Raw genomic sequence first — 24,081 nt, forward strand, 5'->3', positions numbered from 1 at the left:
GGAAACGCTGTAGGAGGGAAAGTGTATAACTGAGTCAGACAACCAAGTGACAGGTTCTTGTAAATATTTAGGCTTTGTTACAATGTAAGTTTTATCGGATTTTTCACCTTTTAAAGATTATATTGTGCATCATGTCTGACTCAGAAGACGAAGCACCAGATAAGCAGCTGAAAATCATCATTATGGGAGATGGCGCTTCAGGAAAGGTGAGAAAAAGTTCTATGTTGGACAGTATCCAACGAGAATCTGCTGATCTCCTTGTCACGATCTCTTGATCGATCCAATTATGTAGAGGTTATCGTTATTTTCATGTTATTCAATTAGCTGAGTGTTTACTAGAGATTGTGATGTCTGTTTGACGTGAAGGAATGTTACAAAATTTTCATTATAATCTGTTATAAGCCTATATATATTAATAGCCATAAGCCAAATGCTGCTAATTTTTTTTTTAGATATTGAATGTATTTAAAAAAAAAAAAAAAAAAAGGAACAGCTGGCTAGCACGTATTTTGTATGTAGTCCAGATATGGTATATCTATATAGCACAATGTTACCACAAGATATATATTTTTTCATAATAGGCATTTTGAAAATTTGATACTAGGCTAGCATAGTTCTGTATGGTGTATACATGATTTCGCTGCTGAGCACTGATAATTCAAGATTTGAATTTTGATGGATCGATCAGACTTGTTTTAAGTGTCTTCATTTATAAATATTTTTAAAACACATGTAAAATAATATTTTAAGCTTAGAATATCAGATTATTTCTCTTCATTAAATTTCAAAGCCAAGAATACCCAGTTTATGATGCATATACATTTCTTAAAAGACAGGTTTTTATCACATATTGAATACATCATCAATAAATCAGTATTTATATGTGAAAGTAAAGTTCTTAATATGCCATATGAAATTGAAAATAAGATGTCATTATGTCTTCTGTTCTATGTGAACTTCCTCTTCATTGTGGTTCAGTGTTTTAATGTCGTTTTGAATCATTGTCATAGTGGTAAATAACCAATCTGTTAAACATTAATTGTGTATATGGAATAGAAATGGCATGGGTATTTTAAGCTTAATAAAATCTTTACGAGCCTGTTGCCCAAGGCTACCATGAAAAATGTTCTGGGTGAGACAGAAAATGTCAAAGAGGAAGCCAGATCAGGTAGTTAAACATTTTATGAAAGTGATACATTGATCAGGATGTCATGTGAATAAGAGAAGAAAAAAAGAATTCTGCACAATTAGGGTCACCTAGAAGATGCTTGAATCATATATAGTAATCACTAGGGTTTATCTGTTCCTTAATATTAAGATTTATCACACATTTGAAAACTTTTCACTCCAATTTATATCTGAAGGAGGACTGAAACATTATCCATTATCATTATTTATCTAGATATATAATATATACCATTATTTATACAGAACAAGATAGCCCTTTGAGGTCATTCATGTTTGAGAATAATAAACTGAATTTTTAAAATTACTTTAATTGAGCCTTAATTTGCCCCTACCTCTAAAATTTCTTTTAACATATTATTTAAGAGATCATTGAAGAAACTTTTTTTGGATTTCAAACCTTTGTAGGTAGTTTATATTATAGCATATTTAAAAGTTGCATTGATATTGAAAAATGACCCCTTTTGTTCAATATAACATATTAAAAGTTATTACCTGCAACTTAATTTAAAATTGTTATTAAAATGTTTCTTTGTGTACTCTTGAATAAAGTTTGAGAATATCCTACCGACCACCCAAATTTTGACTTTATGTTGCGAGAAGGAGAACAATTTATATTTTTTGGCTTGATTGAAGTTATGTATTTGTACATGAATCATGATGGTGTCTTGTAGAAGCTCTTCAAGATGATTGGGTCCGTAGAGGGCATATACACTAGATTGCTAAAAGTAATGCTCTATTTGCACTATTGGAACACTGCTCCATTTCCTTTCTAGAAGTCTCAAAATAGAAAAGAATTTCAAAGGGGATTGTGTTGAACATGTTTCGTTCCTAATGGGTAATAGTAATCTCAACTTTTAAAACATTACTTACTGTTTATTACAAATAAACATTTAAAATATCTGAAATCGATTTTGATAAATTGTCATTATTTATGATGGCTTAATCCAATTTAGACATCCCTGGCAACTCGCTATTCCCAGGAGCAGTTTGGTCGGAATTACAAGCAGACCATTGGTCTGGATTTCTTCCTGAAGAGGATTGTTTTACCTGGTTTGTCATAAATTTAATTTTTTTTTATCTTGAGCTAGAGGTTATCGATATAAAACATTCAGGAATTCAGAATAGAGTATTACAGGTATCATATCTTGACTATATTTTAAAAATTAATCTGACAGTTTGATTCTGCATTCAATGATAATAAATCTGTCTTAAAACCCATGTAAATATTTTGAAATTGATTTCCAGACAAGACCTGCAATTGATATTTTAAGAGTTTAAAAAAGTGTGTATATAAGTGCTTTGATCTTGTGTAGTAAAGCAGTAGATTATTAAGGTAATTCCACCCCTCTAGAAATATAGGTTCAATCTTAACCTTGATTGTTGATTCTTCAAATAATATATCTTAGTAACAAATAAAAATGATGTGCAGCATTATCAAAATTTCACAAAAACTGGTTGAAACGATATGATAGTATTCATAACAATTTCATGAAACTGTTTCTTTAAAAAATATACAAAATGTTTGTGAAAAATAAAGGAAATCTAACATATACAGTAATGGATTTGATAAATAATTTAATGAAAACAGTGTTATTGCCCTTGGAAAGGTTGGATTCAATATTTTGAAACATTATAATTGATTATTCATATATAACTTAGACTTTTGAAATATTTATGGTTAACAAGATTTTTTTCACAATAACTATTGGAAAAGACTCCAACAAAATTTATGTTCCTGTCATGTGTAAATCTTATTAAATAAATAATTGACTTTGCGAAATCTTATGTCGTCACAAGAGGGTGGAACTACGTTAATCTCTGATCAATGATGTACATGGTACATGTTATTTGTTAGAATATAATGATCTGTGTATATATCATAGGAAATATTCACGTGGCACTACAAGTATGGGATATTGGTGGACAAACACTGGGAGGAAAGATGCTGGAAACCTACGTGTTTGGATCAAATGTATGGGTTGTCTTCTCATGTTAGAAATTATGGGACAAATGGTCAGAGATTATATCCAAGGACATAATTTTCTACTTTCAAATTGGTTTTGAAAAGCTCAGGTGACATCTTGATATGAACGACAATTCTCAAATGGGACCTAAAACAATTAACAAGCCATTAAAACCTAACACTACACAGCTTTAACAATAGATGTAATTCTATAAAGATGACCATGTCTGTAATTTTTGCGGTACATAGTCATATTTGATAGTTCAGTATACTGTATTCAGGGTTGGGGGTCGCTGATAATTTGTGTGATATTTTGTACAGGGAATATTGCTTGTGTATGACATTACCAACCTCGCTAGCTTTGAGAATGTTGAAGACTGGTATAACTGTGCAAAAAAAGTATTTGGGAAGGACACCAAGATGCCTCATTTAGCCTTAGTAGGCAATAAAAGTAAGTGCATTATCAGATGGTATTTCTGGGAACCAAAGCAGGCAGTTATTGACCAGTCAGATTTGACTAAGTAATAAAAGAATGTGCATTAAGATACATGCATTCTGATCTTGAGCGACCTGTGAAATGCATTGATTTTTATCTTTTATTGATCCGCATTTAGTGGTTGTTATGAAATGGAAATGTAGTTTGATTATACGAACATATTTTTATGCTTTTCATTTTGTAAAGAAATACTTTGTAGAGAAATAAGAAAATTGATTTTCATGGAAGTTTTAAGCTGTAGGAAATATATTTGTATCTATATGTCTGTATTTTAGTTGATCTGGAGCACATGAGGACAGTGAAAATGGACAAACATCAAAAGTTTGCTCAGGAAAGAGGCATGTCTAGTCATTTTGTATCAGCAAAGACTGGGGACAATGTATGTAAAATATAAATATATTTGTTTTTTTTGTAAAACCTTTTAAACACATTTTAAACAGATTCAAATTGAAAAACAAAATTTGGGGGGGGAATCGTGAATCAGTCCCATTAAGTCATTACAGTGAGAAGGAGAGAAAATGTTGATACTTGACAAATATATAGTTCATTAGTTGATTTATTTAAAATGATACATGTATTACAGTACTTTATAAGCTAGTGATGTTCCAATCATCGATTATAATCGAAAATCAGTCGATTGTTGGCAAATTCTAAACGCTCGATTATGAAAATTTTATTCCAATTAATCAGTTTTTAGATCTTCTTTTCTCAACGGCTGTAGTTTTTCACGAATATTCCTGCCGTGACCTATTTATTAACCTAATTTACCGTAATGGCGGCGCACATGAAAGTGAAAGTATCCATACCCAGGGAATAATGCATGTTTGCATGGTCAGATAGACGTACTTTGATTCAGGCATATAAACGAAGTGACCATCCATCAAAGAGATTCTTGATGTGAGCAAAGACATGTGTGAATTACGTAGATTAAACCGCTTTCGAAGGTTACTGTTACTCGATCTGCACGTGTGTAACGTGTTTTCGATCTGATTTGGTTTTTTTTTTGGGGGGATAAAATATTCTTTCCTTTTTTTTCTTTGCTGAATTTTAATTACATGTATGCCGGATTACCGTAAATTAATGACTTGAAACTTTGATATACGGGGATATTAATAATTTATAACCGAAGCAAACGATATTCATGTTTGGCGCATAAACCCTTCTAAAAATCCTATTGACTTTTATATATGTAATTATAGGATACTAAGATAGTAGAAGAATAACAAACACACACAGAAAATACTCATTTACACTCTCTCAGCAATAGAAACAACAAATACAAATATAGAAAATATTTATTTACACTTTTTCAGTAGATAACTGACTATTATAGAATTTCTCTATGTCTGATTATAATCGATAATTAGTTAGTTACAGTAAACCAATCATAGATTATGAAATTCTCGCCAATTCCCATCACTATTATAAGCACATGTAAGTATACACATATCTTTAATGTACTTTTAAAGTATAAAAAAAACCCACATGGCATGAAAGCAATCTGATTAGAATCATATTCTTTGATCCACTCACATAGATCGCTATTATAGTGAGTGGATTAAAAGATCTGATTCTAATCAGACTGGTATGAAAAAAATTCAGTTCATTTTATGATTTCAAACATGTAAATCACATCATTTTTTCCACAGGTCAGTTTATGTTTTCAAAGAGTAGCAGCAGAAATTCTGGGGATCAGATTGACGAAACCTGAAGTAGAACAACATCAGCGTGTTGTCAAGGCTGAAATTATTGACTCAAAATACGAAGCAGCTGCCAAACCTGTTCCCATGACACCGAAGAGCTCGCTATGCAGTATACAATAGTGTGTCAGACTAAGACAGGGGCAGTAACTCTTATATTCCCCTCTTATCAGAATCTCTTACAATGAACTATGGGGTCTTCCTCTATCTCAGTGAATGGAATGAAGAAAAGCACCATTTTCTGGTTTTTGATACAGTATTTCATATCTTAACATTGTTTTTATGTTATTTGGTTGGTAACTATCTTGTACTTGACAGAGGTGAAAAATACTCTGATCATTCTTGGTAAGGTACATGTATGTTAATTAAAGCAATATTAGCTGTCATTTTGGTGTTGGAAATTTTCATTTTAAAATTGTGATTTACTATTTAAATACAGAAAAAATAATAGTAAAGGTTTTTTAACTTTTTTTTTTTATCAATGTTTATGTTAGAAATCCTATTCAGAGGCTGTAATTGAAGCAAAATTACATTAATGTCTTCCCAAACAAAATTGATTTTTCTGTAATATATATATTTTATAGAACTTTAATCTTTATTTTGATAAAATCTTAGTCAGACTTTAAATTTTATTAATGATTATGGTTAAAGTTACATACAAAACCATCATAATACACTGTAACACATTTTTACAACAAAATAAATTTCAGATTTAGAGCTAATATTGCTTTATAGAAATAGAAGTTACAAATGTTAGATATGATATTATGAGAAGATACGAAAATTAGTCATGAAATTTTAGATTATGGGCTATTGATTTGGGGGGGGGGGGGGGGGGGGGGGAGGGAGTATGTGTATTTCCTTCTCTTTTTTCTTTTTTTTTTAAAAAGTCATTGCTCTAAAGTTATTACAGCTGTTTATCTTGATAGAAACATTCAGTTTATTTTATTTTTAAACATTGATTTTATACTTTATAGCATAATACAATACAATGAATTATGCTGATCTAATATAAGGGGAGTGAAACAGTGTTAGATAGTAGTTTAATGAATTCTACCAAAACATTTTCGGCAGGATGATAGTTAAAACTTTGAGAGAAAAAAAAAAAGTATGTGGCAAATGAATGTAGCAATTGTCTACTGATGTCAAAATAGTTAAACTATTCATATTGCAGGTTGTTTAGGTTCTGGACCTATGTGTCAGTGATTGAAGTTGTGATTTTCCCATGTAATGAAATAGATCATTTCATGCATTTGTACTTGTTCTTAGTCTATCAAAGTCATAATCTACGATAGTGTTCTCATCAGTAAGTATGAAATGGTGAATGAAAACTTTGAATATTTACCAAATTACCTTATAATGTTTTAATTTTGTTTAAAGAAATGCCAAGTATCTCTTTTGTTGGATTATAGAAATTGGTCGTGTGCACTTCTTCCTTGGAAGATAGGGCTATACCTACATATTATCATAAATTGTAGATTTTCTTTTTTATTGGGTCATATTAGAAGGTGAAATGAATTCAGTGTGAAACAGGTACATGTACATGACAAAACAATATTTGTTGGTGTACGAAGAAAACATTTTAAATCATGACAAGATGTGGAGCTTGTTAAGTAAATGAAGGCTATACAGACACTTAAATTTGCTTGAGAGAAGATACTTTCACTTGTATGTTATTTTAAATGGCCTGATGCTAAGTGCTTTGATCTGAAGAATTCTTCATCAGTAGATACACTGTAACACATATGTATGTATAATGTTATTGTACCAAAACTGAGATGCACCTGTGTTTGAATGTACAAAGTTTTAAAAATTGATGTGTTTTGATATACATGATTGTTAAACGTTAGTAACAGGCTATGAGGCTGGAGTATTTTTCTTGAAAAAAAGAAAGAATATTGTTATACAATTGACTGTCATTCTGTTTTGGGGGTTGTTATTAATACCATTATATATTCATATGTATATTTTACGTGGTTGAATTTTGAATCCAATTTCAATTATACATATGTACATGTATATGTTTCATGAATGTTTGGCTTCATTGACTTATATGTTCATTTTTGTCAGGGCTGCAAAGTGATTGTTACTTATGAAATTGCAATGTCTCTTTGTCTTGAATTCTGTGTGTTATAACTTATATTTTGGACAGTTCAGTTTCTGTGGATATCACATACAGATTTCAACAGTTTACAAAAGTAGATGTCAAAAATAGGGAGTGTGAACTCCTGTGAGCTTTAGATAGCTGACCTTAAGACAGGAAAGTAGGATTTGAGCTTTAGATAGCTGACCTTAAGACAAGGAAGTAGGATTTGAGCTTTAGTTAGCTGACCTTAAGACAGGGAAGTAGGATTTGAGCTTTAGATAGCTGACCTTAAGACAGGGAAGGAGGATTTGATCTTTAGATAGCTGACCGTAAGACAGGGAAGTAGGATTTGATGTTTAGTTTCTGTCTAATTTTGCAATAGACAGTGGCAGACTGATTCCTGTAAGAGCTAATTGTATTTATGTAATGCACCTCTTCCGCATGACTTTGAACTTTAACCTTTAGACATGAATTTAGTACTGAGTAGTATTGATTGCTCAATGGTAAATTCAAGTTGTGTATAAAGTGCTTTACCCCTCTATAAAGTTTCTTAACCAGCTTCAGATATGATTGTGCAGTTGCATGTATACAAAGATTGCACAGATGAGCTGCTGATGTTGAAACGCTATTTCTTTGCAATCTGTTTATACGATATGTACCTCCAATCATTCATGGCTTTTTAATTCTATGATTTATCAGATGTGCATTTTACAGGACAATGTATAGATTTAAAAACATATACATGTATATATACAGTGGGATAGCAATATGATTTGCTGCATGACTGTAGAGAAATTGAGATATCGAGTGCATATCATTGAATTAAAGGGTACGCGGATAACAGTATTCAACTTTTCTCAATCAACATTTTTAGGGAGGCTGATCTTGCTCATTGATATCCATTATTCTACCAGATCATCCATGTTTAATCAGTACTTTACATATTTTTAAACTGAATTGAAGATTTAATAGCAATACACACACATGTAGCAGTGTTTATCACGACACTTCAGTTCAGTATGCTGTTTGTATGCATTTATGTTGGATTACCTCTTTTATTTTATTGCATATCTTTTGTTGTATCCAGCTGTTGATTTTTTTCATTCTCTAGTTTAGTGAATTTCTGTACAGATTATTACGTGCCTTCATTTCAGTTTGTAAGGACTGAGCACACACTTTCAAAACAGGTTAAAAAGGTTAGGTAGACTTCAAAAATCAGTACGGTACATATAAGATGGATCCTCTGCACTCTGTCAGAGAGGTCCTTCTCTTGGTGGTGCCTGTCATTCGGATTCAGCACCACCCATCCATCATTATGAAGTGTTTCACCTTAAAGAAAATACACACAGATACCCCCAATGGTGAAAATACACACAGAGATATCCCTAATGGTGAAAATACACACAGAGATACCCCTAATGGTGAAAATACACACAGAAATACCCCTAATGGTGAAAATACACACAGAGATACCCCTAATGGTGAAAATTTTTAAGAAAAAACTGTTAATGAATTGGTTGTGAGTAGTTTTACTTTACATTCGTTTTATTTTTTTTTACATTGGGTTTATTTTAGTTGCTTTTTATATATTGATTTTTTTTTCTGTGAATTGGAGGCACTTTCTAATTACCTCAGTTTGTGGGCACGTTGGATGTGCACATTGAATGTGCAGATGCATTAATCTTGTAAGTATCCAGCCATAATTTCTATATACTGGGTTTTTTTTTTGGTTGGAATTCAATGTTAATTTGATTTAAATTATGGAGACTGGTACACATACTATGGGGGCATTTTTAACATTCGGTTTCTGTACTGAAATTTTGCAATGAAGTGTTAAGATGTTTTTATTTAAGTCTCACCTTGTTAGAGATTTTTGAAATTACAAGCAGGTTATGTAAAAATTGCTCTGTTTTCTGGAGATATTAAATCAAGCACTATGCCAGGTGAATGTTGTACTCAAATAAAATGTTGAATTTTGTTTTGTGTCTGTATTGTGTTAATATACAATATACTATTTTAGGATGATGTGCATTGTAAGAGACACTGTTTTAAAAGAAGTAAAATGTACATTCCTCCTTTCATCGTGAATGGTAAATTATGCTTTCACCAACTGGAATAAATTTGACCTTGACAGGCTTTAAGATAGGACTTTCACTTGTGCAGATATATGACATTTATGATGAAAAATTGCAAAGTTTTGGCCATGATGCATCACCTTTTGCTGATGGTCAAGGTCATAAATACATAAGAGTAATAATAATTATATGTAGAGTTCAACACTATTAGTAGACAGGTGGTCCAGAGTTGGCATCTGACCAAACAGTCTATGATTTAACCTTGAGATCAAGGTCATAGGTATAATATAAACAAATTATTACCACAAATTGCTAGGGTAGAAGTCGGCTAGTATAGGTCACAAATTTTAGTGACTTTGGAGTCGTTTCCCAAAATCAATGATTCACAGTCGGAAAAGGATATTGTAAAAGTTCTGGAAATTTTTCACAGATGCATGAATAAAATTTGTTTAACAAGATTGTGGTATTGTATGACTTGTCAAAATACAATGCATCAGTTTGCTAAAATCTATACATGAAATATAAAGTTAGATCTTTTAAAGTGAATACAAATACATGTATGTGCTCAAAATATAACACTTGGACCTCAGTGTTTGATAGTGTGTTGTGGTTATACTCTGCATTCCAAATAAGATATAATTAAAATGTAATTTAAAAATAAATGAGCAAATTGAGTTAAACATTCATATGTGCAAAGATTATTTGATTAAGGTCAAGGTCATAGGTAGATCATGATAGTATGCACCATATCATCTAATAGCAATATACATGTATTGATAAACTAGACATTTTACTCATTAGTCAAGATAAAAACACTGGCCATTGGCAACAGCTTGCCTGTACAGTTGAATTTTTACATCCCCCCCCCCTGTAAAATACTAAATCCCATTTACAGCTTTCCCTGACCACTCGGAGCGAGGTGTGGACACTTATATCTTACTGTGAAATCCTTTACCCTGACCATTCGGAGCGAGGTGTGGACACATCTCTATGAAATCCTTTACCCTGACACTTATATCTTGCTATGAAATCCTTTACCCTCACCACTCAGACTGAGGTGTGGACACTTGTATCTTACTATGAAATCCTTTACCCTGACCACTCGGAGCGAGGTGTGGACACTTGTATCTTACTATGAAATCCCATACCCTTATGGTAGTTGAGGGTTTTTTTAATACATATTCCAATATATGGAAGACATTGCCCCTCCCCTCCCCCAACTGTGTGACTCCACCTTAAGAAGTTAAGAAAACATGATTTTACACTACATGAGAATATACTTGCATACCGGTATTATTTTGACTAATTGTACCTTTGTGGTTCTTGAGACTAAAAGTTTTGAAGAATTTTCCGATAGAAACCCATATAAAATTATGACCCCCACATAGATCTGGTGGGTGATGTGTACAAACTTGAATGCTGTTGATTCCTCGTTTTAAGTGAATACATGATATAACTCGTATATGTCAAATTGTGTGAAAATGAATCTATGCGTCATCAGTTAATCAAGAGTTCTTGCATGTATTTCAGCAACAGAAAATCAAAAGCCAGTAATATTATTTTGCGAGTGATGCCTCTCACGAAATATTATGCACTAATATATTCCTCTTGTATATTTAGGAATCCACAGTAGTGATTTGACACATTGTACCAATGTGAATCTTGAAAGGATTTTCGATGAATTTTTCAGGATATTCAATACCCATTTAAACGTTTTAAACCCCCTTCTGTGTCTTAATATCCTATATCTATTGGTGTACAGAAAAAAGAAAAAAATTCAAAGAGTTCCAACCTGTACCAGGTAACTGACAAAATATAAAAGTCCATGATTTGCGTAAAAATTTTATTTTTGAATTACAGAATTTTAAAAAATGGTTGTCATTCATGTTAATGTACAATACCTATTTCCCAATTTGAACAAACAAACAAAATGTCACCACTTCATAATGACTAACATTAAATTACATCTACAACATTATACTCTCACATACACACTCACTTAACAATATTTAATTTAAACATGACATTTGTTCAAAATGCACTATGATCAAGGTTCATAAAACATAATATCACAGTTAACACTGAAGAAACAATATCCTGTGTTGGGTGTATTTTTGTTTTGTCTGTTATACGTATCACTAGGACTGAAATTTTAAGCTATCACGAAGATATACAGCAAAACACATCATTAGCAAAGTGCTGGGGACAAACCATTTTTATTCATTAATTCGTTATATCCAAAAAATTAACAATATGTTTTAAAAAACCACAAGGAAGGATAATCACTTCGCTGTAAGTGTGACTTCATTATAAGTTATGTTCACTGTAACCATGTTTTACTGTACATGCATACTGTGTAGAATGATTGAGTCACCTTACATTGCTTCCAAACATAACACCTGGTTAATACAAGAATTCTACAATATGTGTGACTACAAGCCAATTAAGAAACAGTTTTAAATTTTCTCTACCAAACAGCTGTGCAGAGACCGCCTTCAGTTTACATGGATTGCTACACTCCTCTCTATTGAGGTCCAGTCAAGAAATTCAGATCTTTAATTTCATCTTGTGTTCAGACTATTCTGTATTTATTGCTTTTCTTTGGATTAGACATATTTCTTTTTATGAAGACACCGGTGTCCTCATCATCAGGCTTACGGCGGGACAATTTCTTTCCAGATTTCTTTCCACTTTTCTTTGCTCTTGCTAAAGCTGATTCAATTTCGTCATCAGTCTGAGACAGAAAAAATGGTTCAAAGATAAATCAATCGTTTATAAAATAACCTTTCTGCTATTTTATGAAATCCTAGCAAAAGCGATTGTTAATGTATCAATAAAAAGAGTATGCCATATAAGGCAATTAAATGTTTACAAGCACGCCATCTCTTGTGGTAACACTAATTAAAGATTTTGACCTCTAAATTTGCAAAATTCAACGTATGTTAAAATTTTCACAAGAGAATTTTATAGATCTGCAAAATTTAATATTTTGTACACAAATACTTGTTAAATCCATCCATTAAAATTATTCAAAGTGGAGCTTTTCGTTTGCTATTGTATTCAAGTAGTCTAGAACGCATTTTAAGGGAGACAACTCTTTCAAAAGCTGAAAAGATATTAGGCTGTTTACTTACAGTTTCTTCTCCATAAACCCTGGACTGTAGCTGGTACTTCATCTCCGATATTTCTCTTCTGTATTCATCTAGCTGAGCCTCAAGCTTCTCTCTCCTGAGTCTCTCATAGTCAAGCTGTGCTTCCAGCTCAGTGATTGTCCTGCGTACACAGAAATAATTCATCACTCAAAAGACATCTTATAATGTTGTGATGACACTTTGTGAATAGGGAAAAAAATGTTGATTCTACAATAATCCCAATGTTATTAATTACAATTGTTTTAATTAAACAAAAATAAAGCTGAATGAGAATTTACACATCAATAAATCCGAAAACACGATGTATTCATACGTGCCTGAAAACAAGTACCGTAATGTAATGAAACTCAGGGAGGAAAGTATTCAAATTTTTGATACAGGGAACAAATTGGAATTATAAGAATCAAACATTCTATTTGAAAAATTTAGTGTTGTTCAAACCCCTGACAATTTACTCACAAACTTAACATAAATGTTTGGAGTTTACACATTGATAAATTCTTAAAAGAATGTTTAATCCGATACTGTGATAACTGATTACTTTTACTCCATATGACACCGGTGCTTGTATGACGAATGAAGAGAGTTGGACCTACTTGTCTTTGTCCCTGATCTGCTGCATGCGTTTCTTGTCCTCAGCCAGCCTCCCTCCTAACTGAGTGTAGTTCTTTTTGGATATCTCTAGCATCCTCTCCAGCTCACCCACTCTCTTCTTGGCCCGTGCTGTAAACAGGAAGTATAATGCATTTCACAGTTATTTGATAATTTAGACTAGTGCTATTAAATCTGTGTATTAATTTCAATAGATTTCATCTTAAGCAACATACTATTTTAATTTCACGACTAGAACTGTTCAAATGGGACAATAACCCCTTGCTAAGGCCATTTAATAGTCAAAAGTATTTTGACTTAAAGTCCTAATTTTTTAAGTCTGACCTTCTGACCCAGAATCAATAGTGGTCATCATTTAGCTATGCATGATCAAAGCATTGCTTTTGACCTGGAAAAATCCTTTTCCTCACAGATGGACAGATGAATGTTGAGATATCATAAACTTTGTTGGTTGGGAAAAGGGGGAGGGTATGAAAAATTGTCACAGTATTATGCAATATCAAATACAGTTGAACTTCGTTATCTTGAACACTAATGTCTCGAGTACCATGGATATGTCAGTGATTCGGAAGTCCCAACCACTAATTCTGTGAGTATTTTACCCTCGATATCTCAAATCCTAGGATATCTCAAAAGTTTTTTCTTGGGAATGGTCCCATCGAGTTTGAGATAATGAGGTTTGACTGTATGTACTTCCAGAGTGAGTTAAGAGCATGTGTAACATAATAGCATGCTTACATCTTGCCTCCTGTTTCTGCCTCTCTGTCTGGGCCACCCCTCGCCCCTCTGTGCTGGCCTCTACATCCTCTTCCCCATCCTCCTCATCCTCCTGCCCCACCACTACTGATGTTTCCTCCTCTGTCATTATCAAAGGAATTCATTAGAAGCCAGGCAATGCACTTAAAGGATCACTGAAGTATTCAGCTTTTATTTTACAACAGATGAGACTTTAATCAATTTTGTTTATTTGGATCTCATGTACCTGGATCTCCCCCCAGAAGCTTGACACAAGCTAGCTGACCAAATCTCCTGGCCACGTCTCGTGGGGTTTCCCCAGCCTGGTTTGTGATAGTCATATTGGCTCCCATTTCCACTAACCACTGAAGAACATGGAGATGACCATTTCCAGCAGCTAAAATAGAAAGATATATTTTTGGTTTCTTTTAGAATAAATTTGATTATCATTTTATTCCAAGGTTAAGTGATAGGAGCATTTCTCCTCAATTCGTGTTTTACAAAAGAACTTACGACTTTCGACTTTACATACTAGAATTTTCCAGTTTACTGTAAGATCATTCACTTAAAATTCAAATTAAATATTTATTTTCAAAACTGTTGAAAATTAAGCCTCAGAAAAGTTTTACTTCATTTGCTCAAAATAATAACAGCGTCATACAATTTGATAGAATTGCAACTTTGTCGTAAGTTGTTTTGTAAAACAGGCCCCAGGTGTTTATTATAAGAAGTATAAAAAAACAGTTAGTATTGTGGGAAAACCTTGGTTACATTTCTTCCAATCCTTTCTTAAGAAACTTTAAATTGATACCTTTGTGGGTTGGAGTTGATCCTATAGAAACTTTAAATTGATACCTTTGTGGGTTGGAGTTGATCCTATAGAGACTTTAGATTGATACCTTTGTGGGTTGGAGTTGATCCTATAGAGACTTTAGATTGATACCTTTGTGAGCTGGAGTTGATCCTATAGAGACTTTGGATTGATACCTTTGTGGGTTGGAGTTGATCCTATAGAGACTTTAGATTGATACCTTTGTAAGTTGGAGTTGATCCTATAGAGACTTTAGATTGATAACTTTGTGGGTTGGAGTTGATCCTATAGAGACTTTAGATTGATACCTTTGTGAGCTGGAGTTGATCCTATAGATACTTTAGATTGATAACTTTGTGGGCTGGAGTTGATCCTATAGAGACTTTAGATTGATACCTTTGTGGGCTGGAGTTGATCCTATAGAGACTTTAGATTGATACCTTTGTGAGCTGGAGTTGATCCTATAGAGACTTTAGATTGATAACTTTGTGGGCTGGAGTTGATCCTATAGAGACTTTAGATTGATACCTTGTGAGCTGGAGTTGATCCTATAGAGACTTTAGATTGATACCTTTGTGAGCTGGAGTTGATCCTATAGAAACTTTAGATTGATACCTTTGTGAGCTGGAGTTGATCCTATAGAGACTTTAGATTGATACCTTTGTAAGTTGGAGTTGATCCTATAGAGACTTTAGATTGATACCTTTGTGGGTTGGAGTTGATCCTATAGAGACTTTAGATTGATACCTTTGTGGGTTGGAGTTGATCCTATAGATACTTTAGATTGATACCTTTGTGGGTTGGAGTTGATCCTATAGAGACTTTAGATTGATACCTTTGTGGGTTGGAGTTGATCCTATAGAGACTTTAGATTGATACCTTTGTGGGCTGGAGTTGATCCTATAGAGACTTTAGATTGATACCTTTGTGGGTTGGAGTTGATCCTATAGAGACTTTAGATTGATACCTTTGTGGGTTGGAGTTGATCCTATAGAGACTTTAGATTGATACCTTTGTGAGCTGGAGTTGATCCTATAGAAACTTTAGATTGATACCTTTGTGAGCTGGAGTTGATCCTATAGAGACTTTAGATTGATACCTTTGTAAGTTGGAGTTGATCCTATAGAGACTTTAGATTGATACCTTTGTGGGTTGGAGTTGATCCTATAGAGACTTTAGATTGATACCTTTGTGAGCTGGAGTTGATCCTATAGAGACTTTAGATTGATACCTTTGTAAGTTGGAGTTGATCCTATAGAGACTTTAGATTGATACCTTTGTGAGCTGGAGTTGATCCTATAGAGACTTTAGATTGATACCTTTGTGAGCTGGAGTTGATCCTATAGAGACTTTAGATTGATGCCTTTGTGGGCTGGAGTTGATCCTATAGAAACTTTAGATTGATACCTTTGTGAGCTGGAGTTGATCCTATAGAGACTTTAGATTGATACCTTTGTAAGTTGGAGTTGATCCTATAGAGACTTTAGATTGATACCTTTGTGAGCTGGAGTTGATCCTATAGAGACTTTAGATTGATACCTTTGTGAGCTGGAGTTGATCCTTTGTCGTCCCTCTCATTAATGTTGATGACACCATTTTCCACTAACATGCGTAGATGATCTAGGTCCCCGGAGTAGGCTGCAACATGAGCTGGGAAGGCTAGGTCTAAACAAAGACAAATATACAAATGTACATATATCATTTGAACCTATTTTTTAATTCTTCAAAGTCAGTTTTCCCATGCCAACTTGCTTTTACTCTAAATTCATGAAAAGTATGTGGTGTTGCAGAGGAGATTTACAATTCAAGTCAATTGCAAATATCTTTGTTGAAAGCACTATGTAGCACATTCATTTTAAAATCTTTATCATTCACAAATGAAATAAACATTTGACCTGTGTAACTGACAAGGTATGCAGTAGGCATGTATTAGTCTTCTGATGAGAACATCCTTTACTGTTTGATGATTAATAACTTACTCTCAGCTTCTTCTGGGTGGTCTCTTTCCCACTCTATTCCATTAATGTATTCCACAACATGGTCCTTGTAAAACTGCTGGGCTAAGTCTTTTGCGGTCTCCCCCTGGTCATTCCTGGCACCAAGGACATGCATAGGGTTCACACCTGTACTGACTAGATACTTCAGGCAGGGCAGCTGCCCCTCACCACCAGCCAGGTGAGCTAAAGCCATAGAATAGAAATGAACTAATGATACTGCTATCAAATGACATCAACAAACTATCTCAATGTTCACACAATAAAGATGTAATGTTCATGTTTCAAACACATCAATTTATATGAAATAATAATATCATAATCTTAATAAATCTGCTTCTGTTTCTTACATTTTTAGAAAAGATGTTTTTATGTAATAATTTTCATGAAATATACCCTTTTCCATAACAACACCCCCCCCCCCCCCCCCCCCATATCAACCCTTGACCAATATTGGCCCTCAGAATGATATTGGATGTGACACGGAACTGGGTAAGTATCTTTCTCCAGTCGAGGTCTGTAGTCACATATTGAAACACAGGCTTCAGATTGTACCTGGTGTGTTGCCAGCCTTGTCCACTTCATCTATATTTGCACCCCATTTGATCAACAACTGTAGACAGCCTAGACGTCCATGATATGCTGCAGAATGAACCAAACTCCATCCAAAGTTGTCTGTCACGTTCACATCCTGTAGAAATTAATAGAATCCTTCATTATTACGAGTGTGGGATAGGGAAATTCCATCAAGGGGACAAGATTCGTAGTCTAGGACGAGGCTTTGCTGAGTCCTAGACAGCGAATCTTGTTTTAGAGGTGGATTTTCTCCATCCCACATGAGTAAATAATGAAGGATTATTTTTTTCACATTTTACCCACAGTGTAGCGCATAGATTTAGGAACTTTGAGAAAATTTTAGATTATCAAACTCTCATTTGAACCTCGATGCAAAGCTAATTAGATAGGCAGAAAGAGCATACCCAAAAATGGTTTACAAGTGTAAACTAATGCCTCGTTCACATGAAGAATTTGATTTGCATTACAGAGGTTTTAATGCGCATTAGTTTACTTCGAATTAAACTTTACGTCACGATTTAATGCGAAATAAATTTACTTCGCATTAGCTCTGTGTGAACGCAAAACGGAGCTAATTCGCATTAAATATACACGCATGCGTAATGGCAAACATGCATCATACCCGTGGTCAGCTATATATATATCAATGTTAGATTTGTGCGAAAAACTAATCAAAATGATAATAATCACTTAAAAAACCATGTACAAACAGCATGTCATAATAGATAATGTTAAGACGTAAATCTGTGCTCTGCATAGGCATACTGAGTAATATATATGGGAGGAAATTATTTATAAATACGACAAAAATGTTTTAAAATGGTGATAATATGATTTTCTTTTTTTCCATTTTAACAAATATGCCGCTCATTGTTAAATTCTTTTTATACTATATGGCATCATAGTAGACTTATAATACATATTAGTTATTAAAAATTATGTCACAACAATAGTTAGCATAATGGTGAAAAAGACGTTCCGAGGTTTTTTAAACTGGGCTCATGAAGAGGCAATATATTGTTTAGAATGAATGCTGGTCATCAGAGAAAATATCAAGTAATTTCTTGGGAACATATAAAAACAAACACGACAAAACTCCTGGTGTGTAGATCAGTTACATGTTGATTCTACATTGTAAACATGTACTCTATATACATTGTATAGGCCTAGTGTTTTGAACAATGAATTCTGTAGATCTACCTAATATTCATTAAAATATCTATAAAAATAATTTTTAATAATATAGTCTATCCTTTAATTCATTTCTCGCACCCTTTAATTTAGAGATGCATACGAATTTAATGCGCATTAGTTTACCTCGCATTAAATATTACCACCGTACATGTGAACGCTATTTAATTTGAATTAATTTAATGCACATTATTTCACTTTGCATCAAATTTAATGCGAAGTAAAATTTAATGCGTATCTGTGTGAACGAGGCATAAAAAACCCAAGGTTGTTCACCAGAAAGGTATACTACAATGTACATTAGAATTAAAAACAAAACAAAGCAAAATATTTTTACTTCACCATGTAATGTAAATCTTCACTGTGTAACGTAAATCTTCACCGTACGTGTAACGTAAATCATAGAAAATATATACATGTAATGTCACAATCAAATGACGCTGCAGAGTGTGAGACAGAAAAATCTCACATGGGTAAAGTCGATCTCAAACTGGTGATAATGTGAGAATAAAAACATTTTCAATCATCATTCCGTATCAGTAATACTGCCTTTCTTTTTATTTCAATATACTAGTAGTTTTGGTAAGTATTTTTCACCAGGGATGAATACACATGTATACTCACAATTCCAGCTCTTAAGATAGTGTTGAGTGTGAAAGAGTTTCCATGAGCAGCTGCAAGGTGGGCAGGAGTGCTTCCCCTTGAATCTTTTGAGGACATGCTGACCCCATTGTTTACAAGTGCCTTTAAAATAAATAGAGTACAGGTTACTGTATATTCTTGTGTACACAGAAATTGTGAAAACATTCATCAGATGATCTGAGACGGCACTCTTGACCTGTGTCACAGAGAACTGCTGTATCAGATGTGATGTACTAAATTGATAAGTAGAGATTTTCATATTTTAGTGCAACCATAAATTAGCACTCTTGTTTTACTGCTACGTGTACTTAAATATGAATCCACCTAAGATAGATATACATACATTATCTCATTGTCATCTTGAATTTTGAGCACAAAATGTACAGGTGCGTGTGTCAAATTCTAATCTGACACCTTCCTTGTACATATCAAACATTAAGTCTGCAGAATGAAAAGTTCAGAAGAGGAGATATTGTGTCTTAAAAATATTGATAAACATGATTGATTGACAGACAGATAAACAGAGAGGCAGACAGTGGACTGATTGACTGACAGATTGATTGACAAACAAATGAACAAATAGATTGACAAACAAATGAACAAATAGATTGACAAACAAATAAACAAATAGATCGACAAACAAATAAACAAATAGATCAACAAACAAATGAACAAATAGATTGACAGACAAATAAACAAATAGATTGACAGACAAATGAACAAATAGATTGACAAACAAATAAACAAATAGATCACAAACAAATGAACAATAGATTGACAAACAAATGAACAATAGATTGACAAACAAATGAACAAATAGATTGACAGACAAGTGAACAAATAGATTGACAAACAAATGAACAAATAGATTGACAGACAAATGAACAAATAGATTGACAGACAAGTGAACAAATAGATTGACAAACAAATGAACAAATAGATTGACAGACAAATAAACAAATAGATTGACAGACAAGTGAACAAATAGATTGACAAACAAATGAACAAATAGATTGACGAACAAATGAACAAAAGATTGATGAACAAATAAACAAATAGATTGACAGACAAATGAACAATAGATTGACAGACAAATGAACAATAGATTGACAGACAAATGGACTAAGTTATCACCATTGGACTCTAATATTTTCAATACAGAACTATACATTTAAGATATCTTAATTTTAAAAATACCTGCATGCAGGCATCCTGTCCTCTGATTGCTGAAATGTGGGCTGGTGTCCATCCTTTTGTTGTGGCTACTGTGGCATCAGCACCATGCCAAAGCAACCAATGAACACACTGAAAGATAAAAAAAAAACATGCTAAAGCAACCAATGAACACACTGAAAGATAAACAAAACATGCTAAAGCAACAATGAACACACTGGAAGATAAAAAACCATGCCAAAGCAACCAATGAACACACTGAAAGATACTCTTTGCCTGTACATGTGTCAAAAAATGGTGGATGATTTTTTCCCCTCTTAAATATGCATGTACAATAATCAGGGATTTCTATTTATGTATATAATGTATCCTATGTAGAGTAAGCATTCTGAGTCCTTAACAGGATCGCACATCAAAGTGAAGGACTGTCCTGTACTTCACATAAATCCAAGCATGAACTCGTCAATGAAGGTACAATTAAAGTGAACACATTTTTACATCATTTTGCACAGATTGAGTAACACAAGTATCAACCCTATATATCTCAAGACACCCACTGCAGTGAGTGAATTTGCTATGCCTTTAGTGCCCCAGAATTACAGGATTACAGGTAGTGTGTAATTGGTGAATTTGTTCTTAGTGCCCCAGAATTACAGGCAGTGTGTAATTGGTGAATTTGTTGTACCTCTTAAGTGTCCCAGAATTACAGGCAGTGTGTAATTAGTGAATTTGTTGTACCTCTAGTTCCCCAGAATTACAGGCAGTGTGTAATGGGGTGAATTTGTTGTACCTCTAGTGCCCCAGAATTACAGGCAGTGTGCAATGGGGTGAATTTGTTGTACCTCTAGTGTCTCAGAATTACAGGCAGTGTGTAATTAGTGAATTTGTTGTACCTCTAGTGTCTCAGAATTACAGGCAGTGTGTAATTAGTGAATTTGTTGTACCTCTAGTGCCCCAGAATTACAGGCAGTGTGTAATTGGTGGATTTGTTCTTAGTGCTCCAGAATTATAGGCAGTGTGTAATGGGATGAATTTGTTGTACCTCTAATGCCCCAGAATTACTGGCAGTGTGTAATTTGTGGATTTGTTTTTAGTGCCCCAGAATTACAGGCAGTGTGTAATTAGCGAATTTGTTGTACGTCTAGTGCCCCAGAATTACAGGCAGTGTGTAATTGGTGAATTTGTTGTACCTCTAGTGTCCCAGAATTACAGGCAGTGTGCAATTGGTGGATTTGTTCTTAGTGCCCCAGAATTACAGGCAGTGTGTAATTAGCGAATTTGTTGTACCTCTAGTGTCCCAGAATTACAGGCAGTGTGCAATGGGGTGAATTTGTTGTACCTCTAGTGCCCCAGAATTACAGGCAGTGTGTAATTAGTGAATTTGTTGTACGTCTAGTGCCCCAGAATTACAGGCAGTGTGTAATTGGTGAATTTATTGTACCTCTAATGCCCCAGAATTACAGGCAGTGTGTAATTAGTGAATTTGTTGTACGTCTAGTGCCCCAGAATTACAGGCAGTGTGTAAATGGTGAATTCGTTGTACCTCTAGTGCCGACAGAATTACAGGCAGTGTGTAATTGGTGAATTTGTTGTACCTCTAATGCCCCAGAATTACAGGCAGTGTGCAATGGGGTGAATTTATCTGAATCCTCCACTTCATTTATACTGGCACCATTCTTCACCATGGACTCCAGCTCCAATACATCACCATGCCTGACAGCATCATGGATTCCAGCGTATCTCTTTTGGGCTGTTGATATTTATGAACATAATCATTAAATTAATTTGTTACAGATACAGCTGTATTTAATTCAAGCTACAAATGTATATACCCAGTATGCCAAATCAACTGAATATTATAATAGGAATAAATGTATGTGGTTTTTTTTTATCAGCCTACATATATATAATGCCTCGTTTATAAAGATGCAAATTAAATTTTATTCCTTAATTCAATGCGAAGTAAATTAATGTGCATTATTAAAATTCATTCGAATTAAATAGCGTTCACACAGCAGTAATATTCAATGTGAAGTAAATTGATGCACATTAAATTCATATGCATTTCTAAATTAACGGGTGTGCGAAATAGATAAAAGAATAGACTATATCATTGAAAATTATTTTTATAGATATTTTAATGAACATCGTGTAGAAATACCTTAACACTATACATATAGGCCTATATAGTGTACTACATGTACATGTTTGCAATGTACATATATAAGTTGAAATTGATCAACACAAAAGACTTTCATTGTGTTTGTTTCTAAATGTATATGTTCCCAAGAAATTACTTGTCATTTACTCTGATAACCAGCATTCAATCAGGACAAATTGTTTCTTCATGAGGCCAGTTAACACCTTCATCATTCCACTGACTAATGTTGTGACGTAAGTTTTAATTACGAATAAGTTTTACAAGTCTACTCGACATATGGTATGAAATTCAAACAATGAGTGGCATATTAATTTTGTTTTTATAAAAAATGTAAATTTAAAAAAAAATCATCACATCACTGTTTTAAAACATTTTTATCGTATTTAAAAGCAATTCCTTCCATATGTATATTCATAGACATATAGCAGGTATACTGTATTACTCAATATTATGAATATATATGCAGAGCACAGATTTATGTCTGACATTATCTAATGGCATGCTGCTTGTACATGTTTTTTGGTAATTACTATCATTCTGGTTAGTTTTTTGCTCAAAAATGACATTATTGACCCTGGGTATGATGCATGTGACCCAAATTTGCCATTACGCATGCATATATCTACATTTAATACGCATTTAAGCTTCGCTTAACATTCAAACAGAGCTAATGCGAAGTATATTTGATTTGCATTAAATCGTGACATAAATTTTAATTCTAAGTAAAAGTAATGCACATTAAATTCTACGTGTGAACACAGTTCAGATTTAATTCACATTAACTTACGTTTAATGCGAATTAAATTCTTTGTGTGAATGAGGCATTATAAGTTAAACACTTTATGCATGCAAATTACACATTTCACTCGAATGGATTAAAAAGTAATCATTGACAAGTAAATTTTCAATTTATATATATTATTTATCTTCTCTCCGAGTCAGATGAGATCATGAATAAACACCCCATTTATGATCATGTGACATCGCACACTGAACGACGAAAGTAAACAACAATATGGCAGTATGAAAATGTGGATGGCTTGCAGACTGTTGGTGGGTCATGAAGACAGGGAACAGGGTAGGTAGAGCCATTTTGAATGTGTGAAGGGGAGTTTTAAAAATTTCCAAACCAGTCCAATTTCTGTCAGTGGGTCAGTGGCCCAATTTGACCGAATTGAAAGTTCTTTCATTGTTCCCAAGATGCCTCAGAGTAATTTTAAAAATTACCCCAAGACTAAGAATAATATATCAACATGCTTGAGATGTTTCATTCTGTCAGTGTCAACACAAAGATCTATATGTATTGATTGATATTTGTGAAACTGGATTCCGAAAGAAAATTTAAAAAGACCACGAGTACGAATTATAAAACATAAAATGTGTAAATACAGAGGACTATTTTGTAAGTTGTTACTTCAAATTAAAAATACTCTTACCTGGCATTCTGGTTGCCAACAAACTGTTTCACCGGAAATGTAAACTAATAGTTTCGCAGTGAATACAACCAGCTGTTATTTTTTTAGAAA

General features: G+C 33.5%; 2 protein-coding genes across 2 annotated transcripts; one reads left to right on the forward strand and one right to left on the reverse strand.

Moving 5' to 3' along the window:
* On the forward strand, positions 1–9,411 carry LOC125659065 (ras-related protein Rab-28-like). The gene is made up of 6 exons (XM_048890607.2): positions 1–206; positions 2,142–2,238; positions 3,072–3,160; positions 3,473–3,602; positions 3,923–4,026; positions 5,297–9,411. Exons 1-6 carry the CDS (start codon positions 132–134, stop codon positions 5,468–5,470), a joined length of 669 nt encoding a protein of 222 aa, XP_048746564.2. The 5' UTR covers positions 1–131; the 3' UTR covers positions 5,471–9,411.
* Positions 9,412–11,334: 1,923 nt separating this feature from the next.
* On the reverse strand, positions 11,335–24,064 carry LOC125660463 (ankyrin repeat domain-containing protein 42-like). The gene is made up of 12 exons (XM_048892299.2): positions 23,992–24,064; positions 21,990–22,144; positions 20,419–20,526; positions 19,204–19,323; positions 17,368–17,503; positions 16,798–16,998; positions 16,358–16,483; positions 14,255–14,404; positions 14,011–14,130; positions 13,257–13,383; positions 12,643–12,781; positions 11,335–12,242 (listed from the first exon to the last, which is right to left on the reverse strand). The coding sequence occupies exons 1-12, from the start codon at positions 23,996–23,998 to the stop codon at positions 12,081–12,083; spliced, it is 1,551 nt and encodes a 516-aa protein (XP_048748256.1). The 5' UTR covers positions 23,999–24,064; the 3' UTR covers positions 11,335–12,080.
* Positions 24,065–24,081: the final 17 nt, after the last annotated feature.

The sequence above is a fragment of the Ostrea edulis genome, chromosome 9, assembly GCF_947568905.1.
Source record: "Ostrea edulis chromosome 9, xbOstEdul1.1, whole genome shotgun sequence".
NCBI lineage: Eukaryota > Metazoa > Mollusca > Bivalvia > Ostreida > Ostreidae > Ostrea > Ostrea edulis.